Source organism: Conger conger, chromosome 13 (genome assembly GCF_963514075.1).
Source record: "Conger conger chromosome 13, fConCon1.1, whole genome shotgun sequence".
Lineage (NCBI taxonomy): Eukaryota > Metazoa > Chordata > Actinopteri > Anguilliformes > Congridae > Conger > Conger conger.
This window is the reverse complement of record NC_083772.1, coordinates 41943881-41961825: the sequence shown is the minus strand read 5'-3', so window position 1 is coordinate 41961825 and position 17945 is coordinate 41943881. Positions and strand designations below refer to the sequence as shown.

Genomic DNA, 17945 nt, shown 5'->3' with positions numbered 1-17945 from the left:
CATATGCTTTTTCAAAGATTTGCGGTCAGAAATTATTTTTCATGAAACATCATTGTATGGACCATGATGCTATTGTTTAAAGTCAATCTAAACGAAACTGTGAAACACACCCCGTTCCATGTTACGTTCATTACGTTGAAACGCAACCAAATATACGCAGTGATGTCAGTCGGGGCGGAGGCGGTGAAGACATCGAGTGAGGAGGAGTTGCGAACGGCGAGCTAATATCTGTGTTCATTTTAAACTGTATTGGCAGCTGAAGTACGCGGTATCGTGTGGAGTATAATATCTGAAGAAGTTTGTTGTCACCTCTTTGCACGATACATATATTTTTGTAACATGGGTAACTGTTATACTGTTGGACCAAACGAAGCCCTTGTGGTCTCAGGTACGCTGTTCTTTTCTTTAGGTGGATAGCTAGCTAACTTAGCTGTTGTGTAACTGTGAGGCTACTCATCCCCTCTGTTTTCGTACAGTAGCTAGCCACTTAAATATCATTAAAAAGGCAAGCAAATTATGTGAAAATCGGCGCTGTGTAACTTTATGATCGTTAGCGTAGCCGTTAGCAAGCTATCGGATGTGTCTTGTGTAAAGCTAGCCAGTCGTCTGCAGGCAGCTGGATGTTCTTTGCTAGGCAGCGCGCAGACCGTACCGTTACGTTACATTGTTAACGTTAATGTGATTCTAATTGGAATTTGTTGTATGGGAGCTAGCTGAATAGATTGCTTTGTATGTGTGTTCAAGTAACAAGCTCTTGGGAATGCTCGGCTCGCTACAGAGCTTGTCATTTGCGTGTAACGTTAGCCGTGGTTACCCTTTCGGCTAAACATAGCTGATGGGCGTGATCCTCGTGAAGTGCGGAAAACCTTGACACGTGACTCGCGTAGCTCGATAGCGCAAACTGACGTTGGTATAAATATAAATTTTCAGTTTAGTACAGACTGGGCGATGCCATATCTGAATGCCCATTCGGTAAATGGCAAACAAAAAACCTTTCGCCAGTTATACTTTAGTTCGGTTTTGTTTGTATTTTCCCTTTGTCATGGTCGATAACCTGGTCACACTAGTTTTGACGCAATACAAGCACCTACAGCCTAACTGAAGGCGTGATTACACAGGATTCCGCAAGTTTCTGGACGTTGGGAACTTGCGACATTAACGGCCATTATTTGGTTAATTAACTGTAAGATACATGTTAAGGAATGCTCGGACGGTGTATTAACTCACCAGCAGCTAATCAGTCAAGGTTTGCCAAGTTTATGCCGGTTTTTTATAGAGCTAATTATACCGTAGTTACGAGTTGTATTTTCTTTAAGAATACACATCCATTGGTAATATTACTGGGCACAATTTATAGTATGGAATACATAATGAATTTAGTCCGTTCCATTTAAGTTTTTATTTGCTTTGAATATTATGGAGTTTTATAGATCATTGAGCAACTTTGAATTAACTTTGAATAGGTAGCTATGGCATAGCAGTGTCATGTGTTGGTATTATTGTGTTCTTATACCCCATGGTGTAAAGCCCCCACTTGGAAAATTTGTACAACTGCAATAGTGTAGAAGTCTATTCAAAGTCTTCGGTTAACCAACATTGTGGAATTTATTTCTACCGCCATGCCATGCATGTTTCAAATTGCATTGCCCATGTATGTCATCAACCTGTGGACCTTTGTAGGCATTTAATGGCTTTAGTACAAATGCCATCACTTTGTACGTACCGCCCCAAAATGATCAGAGGAGAGGTAAACTGGGAGAAAGGGACACTACTATAGGGTCTCACGTTATAGTCAGTAATTGTAAAATTAGTGCCCTCTTTACAGCTGTCTAGGGATGACTGAATTCCACAGTATCCTGTAGTGGGAAGCATTTCCATTGTACCGGCACTATAGGCACTGTCGGCATGCTACTGGAGTGATTCAGAAGTGACCTATTGCTTTTACGACTCCCCAGGGACCCGCTCCCTCTCTGGTACAGAGGCTTGTGCATGTTGTGCATTCCAAGCCCGGTGACGGGCAGTGTGCCACGTTCTGACGGGCGTAGGTCTGCCTTCTCTCTGACGGGCAGTGTGCCACGTTCTGACGGGCTTAGGTCTACCTCCTCTCTGACGGGCAGTGTGCCACGTTCTGACGGGCTTAGGTCTACCTCCTCTCTGACGGGCAGTGTGCCACGTTCTGACGGGCGTAGGTCTGCCTTCTCTCTGACGGGCAGTGTGCCACGTTCTGACGGGCTTAGGTCTACCTCCTCTCTGACGGGCAGTGTGCCACGTTCTGACGGGCTTAGGTCTACCTCCTCTCTGACGGGCAGTGTGCCACGTTCTGACGGGCGTAGGTCTGCCTTCTCTCTGACGGGCGTAGGTCTGCCTTCTCTCTGACGGGCGTAGGTCTGCCTCCTCTCTGACGGGCGTAGGTCTGCCTCCTCTCAGACGGGCGTAGGTCTGCCTTCTCTCTGACGGGCGTAGGTCTACCTCCTCTCTGACGGGCGTAGGTCTACCTCCTCTCTGACGGGCGTAGGTCTACCTCCTCTCTGACGGGCGTAGGTCTGCCTCCTCTCTGACGGGCGTAGGTCTGCCTCCTCTCTGACGGGCGTAGGTCTGCCTCCTCTCTGACGGGTGTAGGGGTTTATTTGTTTTGTAAATCATTTTTAACCTCTTATGGGTGACCTGCGCGTTACATCTCCCTTAACAGATGGATGCAACCTGCACGTTACATCTCCCTTAACAGATGGATGCAACCTGCACGTTACATCTCCCTTAACAGACGGATGTGACCTGCGCGTTGTATTTGATCATGTGACCATTTTTCAAGACACATGACTGTTGACATGCATTGATTCCTAGGCTTTTCTAAGTGTTTTCTATAGAGCGCCTTAGTACATAATGGGTTAAAAGAGTTGGGCATAGTTTTGTCTTTGATGTGGCAGTATATTTTTTTGTTAAAAGCATAGGATCTTTTTATTGTTTTGCCTTGCTGTGCTCCTCTGTTCATAATCAAATGAGTCTCTTTCTTCCTCAACCCTGTCCACGCACCAGCGTTTTAATATTTCAAATCCGTTTCGCTGTTTTTATCTTTATATGCTGTATCTGTTTTTTGATAGCTGTCGCCAGTGTGGAAAAGCTATCCGAAGGTTGACCGTGTTTTTGAACAAGCCCGTTTGGCTTGTCGTTTAGCTTTGCTTCCTGAACCCTGCTATTCCTATACGGCTGTTCCTGGTTTTACTCTCTGAATTTATCCCGCTGACTCTGTAATCCTGTTGACTCTGTAATCCTGCTTTGTTAGATCCCACCCTACAGACTCTGTAGGCAGTAGCTACGCCCACCCCTCCGCCAACAGAAACCAACGTCAAACCCAGAAAATTCATGCAAATGCATTTTACAGTAACAAATATGGGTAAAGGAGCACAAATTTGGCAAAGGCACGCAACGTCAAATTGCCAGTGCATCATAGATATGCCCTTAGCACAGTTATTTTATACCTGCGTAGGTAGTCTGCCTTTAACTCTGGTGTTGTTTCCCCCCAGGTGGCTGTTCCGGCTCGAATGAGAAGGCCTATATTGTGGGTGGATGGGCCTGGGCATGGTGGTGTGTCACAGACACTCAGCGGTAAGGACTCCCGCAGCTGTCTGCTCTGCTAAACGAGGGAATTAACCGGAAGGTTAACTCAAGTTCGTTCTGTGGAGTTCTTCATTTTCAGCGATGGCTTTCGTGTTATGAAAAATCTTGACCAAGCGATGTCATTATCTACTCTTGAGACATTTAAAAGATAAATGAATTTAATCTTCACCAATAAATGAAGAAAACCTTTGCGTTGTGTAGCTTGAATGAGACCAGTTGGGGTTACTATGTGAGAGATCTGTTCGCCATTTTTTCCCCCCTACTTAGCAAAGTATACAGACTTTCTTTGCCCATGCAGTGGATTAAGGAGAGCAGGCAAAAGGGTGTGGGGTACAGTGATGAATGTAAATTCCCTGCACAGCATAGAGACATTCACAGGCGTAAGAAAATTGTGTCGTTTTCACCTGCCAGATAGTTATGGGAGAAACAGGCTAAGAACACCCAGTTATTGCCACAGAAACATTGATGATGATTACCCTTATTGCCTCTTCACAGTTCATAGAGATGACACCGAATACCCACAAGATAATTTTCCACTTGATTATATGGATATTTTCTTCTGGTTACTGATAAATTTGCATTATTCTTTCAGTATATGGGAGTATGCAGCTGACTGCTATCCTACCAGTAATTGTTCCCCATGTAGAATTGTTTGCTTTTCATCCTTAGAGCCTTTTGCTGTTACCTTTCTGGATAGTTTGCGGTTATAGGCTAGCTTTTGCTTTTATCAGTTATGTTAAATTGTATACAAATTTATCATTTGACAGTAAGAAGCGCAGTGTTCAGTGGAACTGAATTTTCAGTTCATAAGTTTTTTTGCTTCCTAAGAAAAATAATTATTTCAAGCTGAAATTGGTACTGCTGTAATTAAATTTTCTTTATGGAAAAATGCTGTCTGGTGCTTTTAATGAACAGTTGACTGTCTTGAGTATTGTTATGCTATCAAGTTTGTGCTGTTGAACATTATTTCACACCATAGTTCTGTTCACATATAGCCTCAATTGCTATTCACTCCAAAACAACAACAAAAAAACCCACATATTTCCAAAAAACTCACTCTACTCCACACAGAAATCATACAAGCATGATATATGCAAGGCAAATGAGTTGAAGCTGTTTTTCATAGCAGTTGAACAACTGTTAACAGAGTGCAAAGAAGAATTTCAGTTACAGGAAGCCTCATGAATAAATAAATAAATTTAATTAAACCCCAATCGCAATTTACATTTGAGAAGGAACAAGTGCATGTTAAGCATTCCGGTTTAACTGAGTGCTGCTGACCATCTTTCAATCAGAAAAAAGACCGTGAAAGTGGCAGTTGTCCTTTTGTTTAAAACAATGCATGCAAAAACCTTGCAGGAACCCCCAGAAGTAATTTCCCTCTCTGACTTGCCCTTTTTACATTAGAAGGTATTTATGCTACAAACTCTGGGACAGTGTAAGATACTTATCTAGTTCGTAGGTAAATGATGAGCACTAGGTACGCTTTAGTGGTAGGTAAATGGTGAATATTCTCTCATTCTGTGACGTAATGTGGTGTGATGTTAGATACTTTCAAAAATCTGGGCAGTTGGGCTGTAACTGCGGAAGGAGCATTTGCTATAGTAATGCAGCACAGATGCGCAAAACCAAAAACCACCACATCCTCTCAGGCACAGTTTTCCATTTCAACAATGGCCTAATTTATTTTCACGCCGTGTGCGCAATTTGCAATAACTTTCATAATGGATGGCCGAAAGCCGACCTGTGGCAATCTCGTCAAACAAGTGGATCTACTGGATGAAGATCTGTACATATTAAACCTGGCCTGTGTTGCTGTGTGTGTGAATTCTGGTCTTCTGTGAGGAGCGAGGCCTCTGTTTATTCACTGCCAGCAGGTGTTGCGTGACCTGCATCGCCCGTGCCCTGCTGTTCTTTCCTGGTTTTGTTGCTGCACCGCTGTTTCTTTTTCCCGTGCTGCTTTGACAAAAACAGGGGGGGGTCAAACTCCAGTCCTGGAGGGCCGCGGTATCTACAGGCATTCGTGGTTTCCTTTCAGTCGGCAAACAGTTCAGGTCTTGCTTGAGAACAAAGAGTGTCTGGACTCTTCAGCCAATGAGTGATTTAAATTTATCAGTCGTGCTGACAAACGTTAAAGACCGGCCGACTCCACGGTCCTCCGGGACTGGAGGTTGACAACCCGTGGGCTGAATGGTGCCCTTTGACGTTTCTCTGCGGGATTACTGACACCCTTTGACGTTCTCTGCAGGATCACGCTGGAGATCATGACCCTGCAGCCCAAGTGTGAGGACGTGGAGACGGCCGAGGGCGTGGCCCTAACTGTCACCGGGGTGGCACAGGTAAACCTTCCCATGAGGCCATTTAACCTGGTTACACTGTTCCCCCCGTCTCACTGAGGCCTCCAGAGAAACTGTACCAAAGCACAGAGGAGCATATGAATCATTTCTGCAGGTTGATAATTCAGTGTTATTTTGTTTAATAGTTTATTTTTGACTATTCTTGATTTGTAGAAAAGGTCCACCGGATTCTCCTACGTTAATATGATGTGTTTATTTACATGATCATTTTGATATTATTTTTGGGTGCTATGGGTTTCTGCCTTTAGAGGTTTGAAGACGGCAGTAGCAACAGAGTGGCTCCCAAGTGGTTGAATTGGTTATTTAGTGTGAGTACTGTTCCCTGTTGTTGCAGACTGGGCCCTGTGATTGCAGCCCATTCTGTGTAGCTGCTGGCTGATCCCTGTAGCTGCTGACTTATCCCTGGCCCCTGTAGTTGCAGGTTGATTTCTGTAGTTGCTGGCTGATCCCTGGCCCCTGTAGTTGCAGGTTGTTTTCTGTAGTTGCTGGCTGATCCCTGAAGCTGCTGGCTGATCCCCGTGGTTGCAGGTTTCAGCCTTTGCTATGTCGGTCCTTTGTCCTACCAGGGGTAGGGTGGCTTCGAGTCAGCCAGGGTTCCTCCCACTGATCCACCCCCCCACCCCGTCCTGTAGCACCTCACGGTTTGGAAGGTGTGAGACAGTCAGGGGCTCACAGGTCGGTGCCTGTGTGGGCGCATAAGGCATGGTGGTGCATTCAGAGATATAATTGGCTGTTCCAAATTGTGGAGAAAAAGTGAAAGGAGGGAACTCAGGTGAGCACCATTTCCACAGCTTGATCACTCTCTTATTGAGATGGTGGGAAACATGCACTGGCCCCTTGAAAGTGAAAGAATGTTTGTGTTTTTACAGGTTTAATGCATACTCTTGAGTTTGGTCCATCATTCTAAATCCCTGAATTTCTCCCCAGATTAAAATAATGACTGACATCGATCTGCTGGCCATCGCCTGCGAGCAGTTTCTGGGCAAATCCGTGCTGGAGATCAAAAGCGTGGTTCTGCAAACGTTGGAGGGGCATTTACGCTCCATCTTGGGTGAGTGGATCTCAGGGGGGGGTTCTCTTGCGCGCGCTGACCGCTGGATGCCTACGCGAGCAGCGTGCGGAACCCAGGGCCGGTAGAAGTGACCTCTCCTCTGTCCAGGCACCCTGACAGTGGAGCAGATCTACCAGGACAGGGACCAGTTCGCCATGCTGGTGCGGGAGGTGGCTGCACCAGACGTCGGCCGCATGGGCATCGAGATCCTCAGCTTCACCATCAAGGTGCGGCTGGCCCTCCACATCCGGCTCCATTATCACCACCACAGGGGGATTCGGGCGAGGCTTAGGGGCACACGAAATATCCAACCATGCTTTTTTTAAGGGTAATAAGAATAACCGTCGCCATAGAGCGTCTAGACAAGCAATTATCTTTTCTTTTTTTTTTTTCTTCAATTATGCCTGATGCATCAAAGGTCAGGTGAAATTCTTCCTGGAAAAGAAAGCCATCACTGATCTATTGAGTGCTGATAAGGCTTTGCAGCTTTCATGTGATTGGAAAGTAAAACAAATCACTTGATTGCGTAAGGATTGCGCAAACGAAAGCTCTGTGACCTTTCTGCTCTCTTATCACCCAAAAGACATGTGATTTTTAAATTTATTTATTTAGTATCTGGGAAGCATTTAATCTGGCCTCTGTTTACGTCCGTTTGTTGCCATGTCATGTATGATTACAGAAAAAAAGACGAAAGGTCGCCTACACGCCCCTTGGCGGGGGTTTTTCTTTTTTGACTCTTAAAAAAACGTGATGCGATATATCGTGCAGTCCTCGCCAGGCTTGCCCCAGAATATCTCCCGCCTTCCCCCCGGCCTGCTCTTTGTTGACGGTCCCTACTGCTGCTGCCAGGGGAATAGCTGGCCTCCCAGCCTCCATTGGAGGGATTAAGAAGGGAGTGGGCATCTGAAGCTTGTGGCTTTAAAACACGCTATTTATGGACCATTAATGAAGGGGAAATTCAGCGAAAGTTTTCCACAACGGAGCGCTCAGTTTAGTGTACAGTCACACTTGCTTAAGGGCAAATGGCGCTTAGAATATTCTTTCTGTTCATATTGAATGCTGATTTATTTATCCTTCCTTGTAATAACCACAAATTGATATAGCTGTTGATTATAAACAATATCACTTATGAATGAAGGCATAATATACTGATATCGATCTTGCGTGAGTTCCTTCATCAGACTGAACGTGCCCTTCCGTTCTTGCTTCTGTATGGAAGCACTTCCACGTGGCTAGCATTGTCATGATAGGGATGTGGTGAACAGCCGGTAGTAGAGACTGATACCTTGTTCCCAAGAAAATACTGTCTTTGTTTGAAGGACTGTAAAAACTTGATTGATGGAAAAATCACGAAATAAGTTGTGGATTTGGAATTGGTGCATTTTAAACACATTTTACCACGTTTAAAAAAATAATAGTACACGAGCGCTGTCTGCTCTGAACTGATTTCTGGAATGTTCCGGTGAGTGGTAAGCTCTGTCTGTACTGTGTTATAGTGAGAGTATTTAGTTGGAGGTTCCTCCGTCTGTCTGTATTGCGGGTCTGGTAACGCGCTGTGTGTGTGTGTGTGTGTGTGTGTGTGTGTGTGTGTGTGTGTGTGTGTGTGTGTGTGTGTGTGTGTGTGTGTGTGTGTGTGTGTGTGTGTGTGTGTGTGTGTGTGTGTGTGTGTGTGTGTGTGTGTGTGTGTGTGTGTGTGTGTGTGTGTGTGGTCGTAGGAGTACAGGCGTGATGTGCACTGTATGCCCTGAGATGGTGTTGGTTCCTTTACAGCAGGGGTGCCCAGTACATTGACCGCGACCAGTCGATCGCTGGGGCATGTCAGTAGATTGTGTGTCATTTTTAAATACACCCGTTCATTTTTCCAGTTTTCATCCCGCTCCCTACGGGTTTCTGCCTGACAGACAGGTACTCTTGATTGACATGAAATGTGGCCAATCAGCCACAGCTGTTACATTTAGCATGCCCGTTCATAATATAGATATGATTACGTTGTTGAAATTTTGTGGTATGGTCACATACATATTGCATGATGGGAACACTTTGCCACAGCAATTTATATGGGACAAAGCAGTTGTGGTGGTGACCTGATAAATGTGGTCCGTTTTAGAGTTGAATTTTTCCGTAATAGTAAACTTCCCCAATGCACTTGATTTTTTATGGCGCAGGGCAATCTTGGTTGTGAAATCTTGTCAGTGTTTGCCTGGGAATTTTGTTTGTTGTTTTGTTCTGGTGTAACAATTTTACTTTTATGCCAATATAGGTGGGCCTGCAATTCTACTGATTTTTTAATTTATTTTTAATGCCATTACGCTCAAGGACAATGTTGGCTAGTGGTTGCACTATTAAGCAGAGTCCCAAAAAAAATTATACTGGATTAATTTTTTTTAAATGTACTTAATAAAACTATGGACAGTTATCATACAATTAAGTATATCTGAGATCTTCAGCTTGCCTGCTCAATAATACTGCATGAAATTCTGTCCTATGAATTTCTTTAGTGTAGATACGGCATAGTGAGAATCTGTACTCAATTTGCCGGTAGTTTGTAATTAATTAGCATGTCAACGACTCCCTGGTCTGAAGTTGATCAGGTCCTGAGTCCTCCCTTGTGTTGTGCTCACCATTTTAAAGAAGATTGCAATTTAAAAAGGTGTGGGCACTCCTACCTTACAGGATGTGTACGACAAGGTGCATTACCTGAGCTCCCTGGGGAAGACCCAGACAGCTGCGGTCCAGAGGGATGCTGATATCGGTGTCGCAGAGGCAGAAAGGGATGCTGGGATCAGGGTAAGAGGGCTGAGCCCACAATATTTAACACATTCACTTGTCTGCCAGGGGCATGTACATCACTCATCTACCAGAGACATCTCCGTCACACCTCTACCAGAGACATCTCCATCACACATCTACCAGAGACGTCTCCATCACACATCTACCAGAGACGTCTCCATCACACATCTACCAGAGACATCCATATGACACATCTACCAGAGACGTCTCCATCACACATCTACCAGAGACGTCTCCATCACACATCTACCAGAGACATCTCCATCACACATCTACCAGAGACATCTCCATCACACATCTACCAGAGACGTCTCCATCACACATCTACCAGAGACATCCCCATCACACATCTACCAGAGACATCCCCATCACACATCTACCAGAGACATCTCCATCACACATCTACCAGAGACGTCTCCATCACACATCTACCAGAGACATCTCCATCACACATCTATCCAAGGCATCACCACTGTCTCCCAGGGACATCTCCATCACACATCTACCAGAGACATCTCCATCACACATCTATCTTCTTCTCTGTCTCCTGTCAGGAAGCTGAGTGCAAGAAGGAGATGTTGGACATCAAATTCTTGGCTGACACCAAAATGGCTGACTCCAAACGAGAGCTGGAATTGCAGAAGGCGGCTTTCAACCAGGAAGTTAACACAAAGGTTGTTTTTTTTATGCTGTTGTCTTTGTATCATCATCTTCTAGACTTTTTAGAGTGTAGTCAAAGTCTCCATTTCACTGAAAAACTGGAAGTATGAGTTAGCCTACAGTATTAATCTCTTGTTTCAATAACGCCCATAATTGTTCTTCCCTTCCTACAGTCTACAGATTTTTATGTGAAATAATTATTTGAGGAGTGAAAAATTGGGACTCTTTCAGGAGAAAAAATGTGTTAAACATATTTTTTGCTCACCAAAAATGTTTTTACTTTTATATAGGCTTCTTTGCTCATCATGTCAAGGGTCTGACTGAAAAGGCCACTGGATATTAAATAAGAAGCATTTTGCCTTTTAAACCAATATCCTTGTCGCAGAAATGGTTGATAAAATAGCATGGACATTCAAGTATTCGGTTGATATGTTTCATGCAGTGTTGCTTGGTACTCTCTTTGATCAGTGGCAGTTGTGATCAAAGGGGATATGATGGCGTCTGAAGGCATTTGCCTTGAGACAATGCATAAGGTGTGCATTTGAATGTGGCCGGAGGTTTAAGTGCTGGAACCCCTGACTGCACGTCCGGCTCTTTCTGCGGGCGGTGCGGGACTGAGACGCTCCGTGTCTTCCGTGTTTTCCCGGGCGTAGAAAGCGGAATGCCAGCTGGCCTACGAGCTGCAGGCTGCCAAGGAGCAGCAGAAGATCCGGCTGGAGGAGATCGAGATCGAGGTGGTGCAGCGGAGGAAGCAGATCACCATCGAGGAGAAGGAGATCGTCAGGACCGAGCGGGAGCTGGTCGCCATGGTGATGCGGCCCGCCGAGGCGGAGGCCTTCAAGATCCAGCAGCTGGCCGAGGGCCAGAAGTAAGCCCCGCCGCCCGCTCCCCTTGCGTCGCCCCCCCTTCCTGCGTTTCGGAGCACCCCGCACTGTCTTCTCGGGGCGTTTCTGTGGAGCTCAGAGCTCGTTGTGTGTCCACCGGGACTGTAGCATTGCAGCATTGATTTCTGCACCCACCGCAAACTTAATTTCATAAAAATTATGAAACCAAACTGAAAGTATTGAAATCATGAAACGGTTCTCTTGAAATAAAGGGCACAGCCGACTCGATTTCGACATTTCTATTTCTAAATTACAGCGGTTTTGTTATATAGGCTAAGGGGAAGATGTGTTTGGTCATATGACAGACACACTGAGAAAAGTGCTAAAATGTGTTGAACAAGACAAATCTCAAAATAGTAGCTAAAGAAATTCTATTTTTGAACTAATTTCTTTATTCATGACAAATTCAGCACGCTTCTTCCTTCCTGTGCTTTACAGACACACATAAATACTTCCTTATTGGCTGGCAGGGGATCTTTGTGAAGGAGAAATGACACGGCCTGCCTGTGTTCTTTATTCAGTTGAATTTCATCGTTTAACATGTAGGAAATGTTGTGAAAGGTGGAGAGGAGTAATTTACATTTTAAAATCAAATCATCATGTTGCCTGATGGCATTGGCACTGGCCTTTCTCATGTTAATACAAATGTTACTTGTGTATGTCTGTCCACTGGTATGCCTTTCTTTTCAGTTCTTAAGCAGGTGATGCATGGAAACCACTCAGTCACTAGCATAGTCCGTGGACTTGTTTTTAGACAGTATCCAGATTCCAGAGTGCACTGTTTCAACCCATGAACTTGGTTGCACAGTTTAATGAGACTGTAAGCCCTGTCCTGTAGGACTGTGGCTTGTCGTCCTATTGTTTAGCAGGGGGTTCATTTTGGTGTTTTGAGTTCAATATAAATAAAGGGACATGAGGGTTGGGACTCCGGATTAGTTTGGAAACGGTTGTCGGTTTTTATCTGAAACTCCAGCAGATGGTGAGTTGTTTTTCCGTGCCGTGTTTGAACGGGAACTCCGCGCTCCTCTCCCTCAGGACGAAGAGGGTGCTGCTGGCCCAGGCGGAGGCGGAGAAGATCCGGCGGATAGGCGAGGCGGAGGCCGGCTCCATCGAGGTGGTGGGGAAGGCGGAGGCCGAGAAGATGAGGCTGAAGGCCGAGGCCTACCAGAAGTATGGAGACGCGGCCAAGACCGCCCTGGTCCTGGAGGCCCTGCCGGAGGTAGACACGGAGGTCCACGGCCCCTCCATCCGGGGGGCAGCCGCTGCACTCTGAGTTAGAAACCAAAACACAGATTTTACGTGGGAATCGCATGGCCCAGGCTGACGGCTCTTGAGAATCCGCGTTCGTGCAAATTGGCACTTTACTCCGGCAGAGCTATCAAGTGTTCTGGAAGTGAAACGCTTTCCTTTGAATCTTGATAATACAGCTTTGAATAATTGTTATTAACCCTTTAATGTCCTCACTGGAAGGTTTGAAATTGCACTTGTCACGCTAGTTGTGCTCATCACTAAACTGTTGACATTTCATTTATTTATTTTAAAATCATTTGTATGAGGCTATTGCATGGGCTTTTCTTTAGCATGCTACTTGTTTGTTATTCGTCACAAAGGGTTTTTTTCTACGCCAAACAGAATGATTTCTGCGGTCATGTTCTTAACATGATTTAGTCTTCAAATCTTGGTTAATAATAGATTTTTAAGCATTTCTTTGTGTTGTGAAAAACAGGTTTGCTGTATTTGTGTTTCGGCCAGGTTGGCTTGTCTTTTAACTTGTGTGCTGTGTCTGCAGATCGCTGCCAAGGTTGCGGCTCCACTGGCCAGAACCACCGAGATCGTCATCCTGAGCGGGGAGGGGAACCGCATGACCCAGGACATCAACAGGCTCCTGGCCGAGGTGCCCGTGTCCGTCAACGCCCTCACTGGAGTGGACCTGACCAAGGTGAGACCCTCCACCGCCTTCAGCTTCAGAGTGTAGGGGTCCACTGGGGCCCTCAGTCATCAGCGCTTAGGCACAAGGGCCCTTAGTCTCAGGGGCCCTTAGTCGCCGGGGCCCTTAGTCTCAGGGGCCCAAGGGCCCTTAGTCGCAGGGGCCCTTAGTCTCAGGGGCCTTAGTCGCCGGGGCCCGTAGTCTCAAGGGTCCTTAGTCTCAGGGGCCTTTAGGCACAAGGGCCCTTAGTCACCGGGGCCTTTAGACAATGACAGTCTATGACAGGCATTTGTTTTTTTTCCACAAAGGGTGCATCCTGCAATCTAGCCTCTGTTTACTCTAGTAGTTATGATAATGGTGCAGCTGTTGTTTCGCTACCTCATTATAGAAAACTATTTCCCAGTTTTGGTTGTTTTTAAACTTGTTGTACACCTGCAGTACTCTAGAGTGCATACCAGTCAATGACTTATTGTGTCCCATTCCATTTTTCTGTCCAGCATTTATGCTTTGCTTGCAAGTACTGACTGTATGTCCGTGTCTTGGAAACTCACGCTGTTTTTTTTTCAACAGATCCCTTTACTGCAGAAGCTTACCGGCGCTCAAGCCTGAAGACAATCTATACTACTCTGCTGAAACATTATATGCACTCACGTCGACTGCCTTCAAACACCTTTTTTTTCCCCCCAACTTAACAAGTGGATTTTTTAGACCTCTGGTGCCTTAATGTTTTTTTTTTTTTTTTGTAGGACCAGAATATGGCATGTGCCAGTACTTTCTTGTTTTGGTTTAAAATTGACTTGGACTATTTCTATCATTGGGGGTCGGGGGATGAAGTGAAGCAAAATGGAAGCAGTGTGGAAAAACAGGACCTGCTTCCGTTTCAAAATTAGTGGTAATGTTGGAAAGTCTCAGTCTGTCTGAATGCCAGTTATACTATCTCTTGTGTTGTCAAAACAGAAAAGGTAATTTCGTCTTACAGGTTAGTGTTGTCTCTTACCTGAGGGTAGGAGTCTGCTTCAACTGTTTGTCCCGCCTTTGCCGTGAGTTTGAAGTCCACTACGCAAAGTCAAAGTTTACTTTCTTTTACTTTTTCTTTTGCCAAGGAAGCTCGACGCGGTGAGCTGGGTGGCGGTCATACTGAGATCCCAAGGTCAAGGCATTGTTTTTACCCTTAAAGAAACGACTCTCATTTAAGTTTGTCCGTCAGCCTACCTCTTCCGAAGGGATAGTCGCACGTCACCTTTAGGAGCTTCCAGAAGACCGGCTCCGAGCGTCTTTACACCCCACTAAACTTTGGGTTATAATTATAACTGCAGGTAAAATTGGCTGCTAGATCTACAAATTCATGATGAAGTAGAGAATAGAATATAGTTGGCTCTTCCGAGCTTGATATACTTTGTATCTGAGATATCACAGCAGGTAAAATTACCCGGGCCACTGCATTTCTGGCCTGTCGGTATGTTTTCAGTTGTTACCCAGGACACTCTGATTCTCATCTATGAGGTGTTGAAATAGTTGATACTTGCCTTACCTCAGAATAGCCCTTTGAATCAACCCGCAGTGTTTTGGGTTAGTGTGTGGGAATGCGACTCTTTCGGAGGGCGCGACTGCTCAGTTTACTCCGTGCTGCGGTGCTAAAGGTGCTACCGGTGCGTGTGCGTCCTTGGTGTAGCCGTTGCCATGGTACGTGCTCAAAATGGTCGCCCGTAACTGTGCTCTGTCCTCGTCGCCTTTCGCATCGTTGAGCACTCTGTACAAACTTCATAAACGTCAATTTCCTGCTGGCGTATTTTGGCCCGGAAAAATGTACAGCCTCGGGTTTTGGGAAGGAAATTTGCGCGCGTCCTAACTGGAATATTATGGAACCTGCGTGATTATTTTGAAGACCCAGCATAGTGCCATGCCCAGGCACATGGGCTCAGCCTGTGGCCTGTTCGTTGGGGAGTGAGAGCAGGTCTCAAAGCCAAGCATCTGCCAGAATTCCATCAAGATCACCAGGGCTTGGAAGTGCTGAGAATAGCAGGCCAAGTGTGCATATAAATACACATGCTAAGCCATTTGAGAAATGGTCTCAATAGAACAACTCTCTCTCACTTCAGATACTTGGAACAAAACTGGTGTCAAGCACTCGCTTTGCCATTTTTGAAACTGAAGCCCACTGTTCTGAACTGAAGGATTTGTCTTTATACTCCGCTCTTCTGAGACATATTAATGTTATGCCTTTTAAACCGTATCAAAGGAAGAATGTCTCCTTTTACTAACCTTTTGACTCTTTTGTAGTGGTGTGGGATACTGTGAGTCACTGTGAAATTGGCAATCTGCGGTTGCCCAGTTTTGCATTAATATATGCATAATATTTTTGTTAGCTTTGCTTCATATTGTGAATACCTACAACAGCAGGATCGAAATTAGTTACTCTGAATGATATGATTTGGTTTGTTGTTCTCCGTTCTTTTTTTTTGTGTGTGTGTGCTGTGGTCATAGGATGCATTATTATTTTTACATTTAAATTAGTTTATAGAAGGGTAACTGCTCCTTTTATAGCTGTTGTCACATTCCTCGCCTTTCTGGCCTCCCATGCACAGAAACAGCCTAGTGTAGAAAACAGCACCAAAGTGTGTGTGTATATATATATATATATATATATATATATACATCGGTATATATATAGGTATATATAGATATATATTATATATATATATATATATATATATATATTATATATAAGTGTAAAAATGTAGTTGTGTAGCTTTGGCAGTCTGAAATACACTTTTGTGTCCTCATTAATGGGTAACCTCAGTTTAAACTTGGGAATTCTTTAAAAACCCTTTCAAAGTCGCAAGTGTGTGCTCTCCAAAATGGAATAACTCTTTAGGATATTCCTTTTATACATACTGTTTAAAGTTGACAAGGGTCATTGTCCCCATCAGAAACCCTTTTTAAGTGACCGTACTTAAGCTTTATATATGTACTAACTGTGGCAAACTGTGAAATGGTTGATTTGAAATTTTATAACCACACAAAGCAGCCATAAGTGTTTTGGTTTTGTGAGCCTATGAATTGCTTATGTTAAGTGCTGAAAATGCATACTGTACTTTGGCTTTCACACAGAATGCGCTTAAATGCAGTCAGCTTAATAAATGTCTCCATCCTCATGAAAATATTATCTGCTAGCCTTTTCTACAAGGAGGTTTCCCATTAGTTTTCCCATGCCTTGTCGAGAAAAAAAAAAAAAAAAGGTCCTGCATGTGGTGATGATGAACTGTGTGGTTGCATAATTTCATAATTTTTCTTCACTTCTCTCCCATTTTGTGTGGAAAACATTGTTGTAAACATTGATCATTTTGATGGAACATTCACATCTCTTGTTGCATGTTTTTGTATGTTTAGAATACTATATTGATGAATTATTTGAATTGCAAATAGAAAGGGTATGACCCTACAGGAATACTGGAAGTTTTTTGTTTTGGTTATAATCAATTGCCACTACCTGAAAGATCGAAGTTGCATCTGTTGGACTTAAATGTGAATCCAATTTTTTTGTATCATTTTTTTTTAATGTTATTATTTTAACCATATTAACTGTATGTTCAAGGTATTTTTATGTAGCATTTTTTAAATGGCAGACTGATAGTTAACTGATTTGTTATCCTGATAGTTTAGTATTGATTACAATCGGATATACCAGGTTTTACTTTATGAAGAGTCCCAAAACTTTCTGCTTTTTACTGGACCTTCACAACATATACAATATGCATTTGTTTATTCACACATCCAGTCATTCATTCATTCATTCATACATACATGTTGGATATAAAAAGCCATCTTCTTACTAAACCACTCAATGTGTCAATCTTTTTTAAATGAAAGACTGTTATGGGAATCTTCTTGCATGATATATGCATGTATCTTAGCTACAGATCTTGAATAAATCGTTGAATTCTATTTGACTGTTACATTAATTAAACAAGTGTTTTTTCCGTATTCTACCACCCCATCCAGTTGTTTTAATAAACTAGTCTAATTACAAAATAATAGTCTTTCAGTGTGTTTTGTACAAATAATTGTTGGCATCATTAATAAAAATGACGAAAAAGCTGGCATATAATAAACAACACCGATAAGAATCTGTATATGTTATGTTCAAACATATTTTGAATAATGAATTATCTCAAACAAAGTTGAATTGGCAATAACATTTTACTTAATCTCAGTCTAAAGGTACTAAATTAATTCCATGACTTCCTGTTTCACTATATAGTATAAAAATGAGGTAATGAGCATGCTAAAGTCATTCATCAGCATGGGAAAGGCCAAAGACCATCACACGTATGGTACAGAATAAAGCCTTGGGGGGTCACCAAGTCTCAAAAAGAACCATAAAATGGCAACTCCATACCAACAAACTCTGTGGGAGGGTGGCATGAGAACAGCCCTTACAAGACTTACAAAAAAGCCTGACTAAACTAAGCATCTGGAGTTTGCCAAACCTCACTGGAATTATGACTGGAAGAGAGCACTATGGTCAGATGAGATCAAAATTGAACATTTTAGCCATACACACCATCAACATGTTTGCCGGCAAAAGTGGAATGCATACAAGGAGAAGCACCTTGTACCTACTGTCAAATATGGCAGTAGGTCATTGATGTTTTGAAGAT

At 43.8% G+C, this 17945-nt stretch overlaps 1 protein-coding gene across 1 annotated transcript; it reads left to right on the top strand.

The window, feature by feature from the left end:
- The first annotated feature begins 174 nt into the window (after positions 1-174).
- On the top strand, positions 175-17319 carry LOC133107898 (flotillin-2-like). Its single transcript, XM_061217186.1, has 11 exons — positions 175-388; positions 3522-3603; positions 5864-5954; positions 6900-7023; positions 7132-7250; positions 9697-9810; positions 10368-10487; positions 11127-11341; positions 12393-12576; positions 13147-13296; positions 13855-17319. Exons 1-11 carry the CDS (start codon positions 340-342, stop codon positions 13891-13893), a joined length of 1287 nt encoding a protein of 428 aa, XP_061073170.1. The 5' UTR covers positions 175-339; the 3' UTR covers positions 13894-17319.
- The last annotated feature ends 626 nt before the right edge of the window (positions 17320-17945 follow it).

Excerpts from the sequence above, each read along its gene's own strand:
- LOC133107898 (XM_061217186.1), top strand. The coding sequence starts at position 340 with ATGGGTAACTGTTATACTGTTGGACCAAACGAAGCCCTTGTGGTCTCA. Across the intron at positions 389-3,521 it reads CGAAGCCCTTGTGGTCTCAG|GTGGCTGTTCCGGCTCGAAT; the intron begins GTACGCTGTTCT and ends GTTTCCCCCCAG. Across the intron at positions 5,955-6,899 it reads CTGTCACCGGGGTGGCACAG|ATTAAAATAATGACTGACAT; the intron begins GTAAACCTTCCC and ends ATTTCTCCCCAG.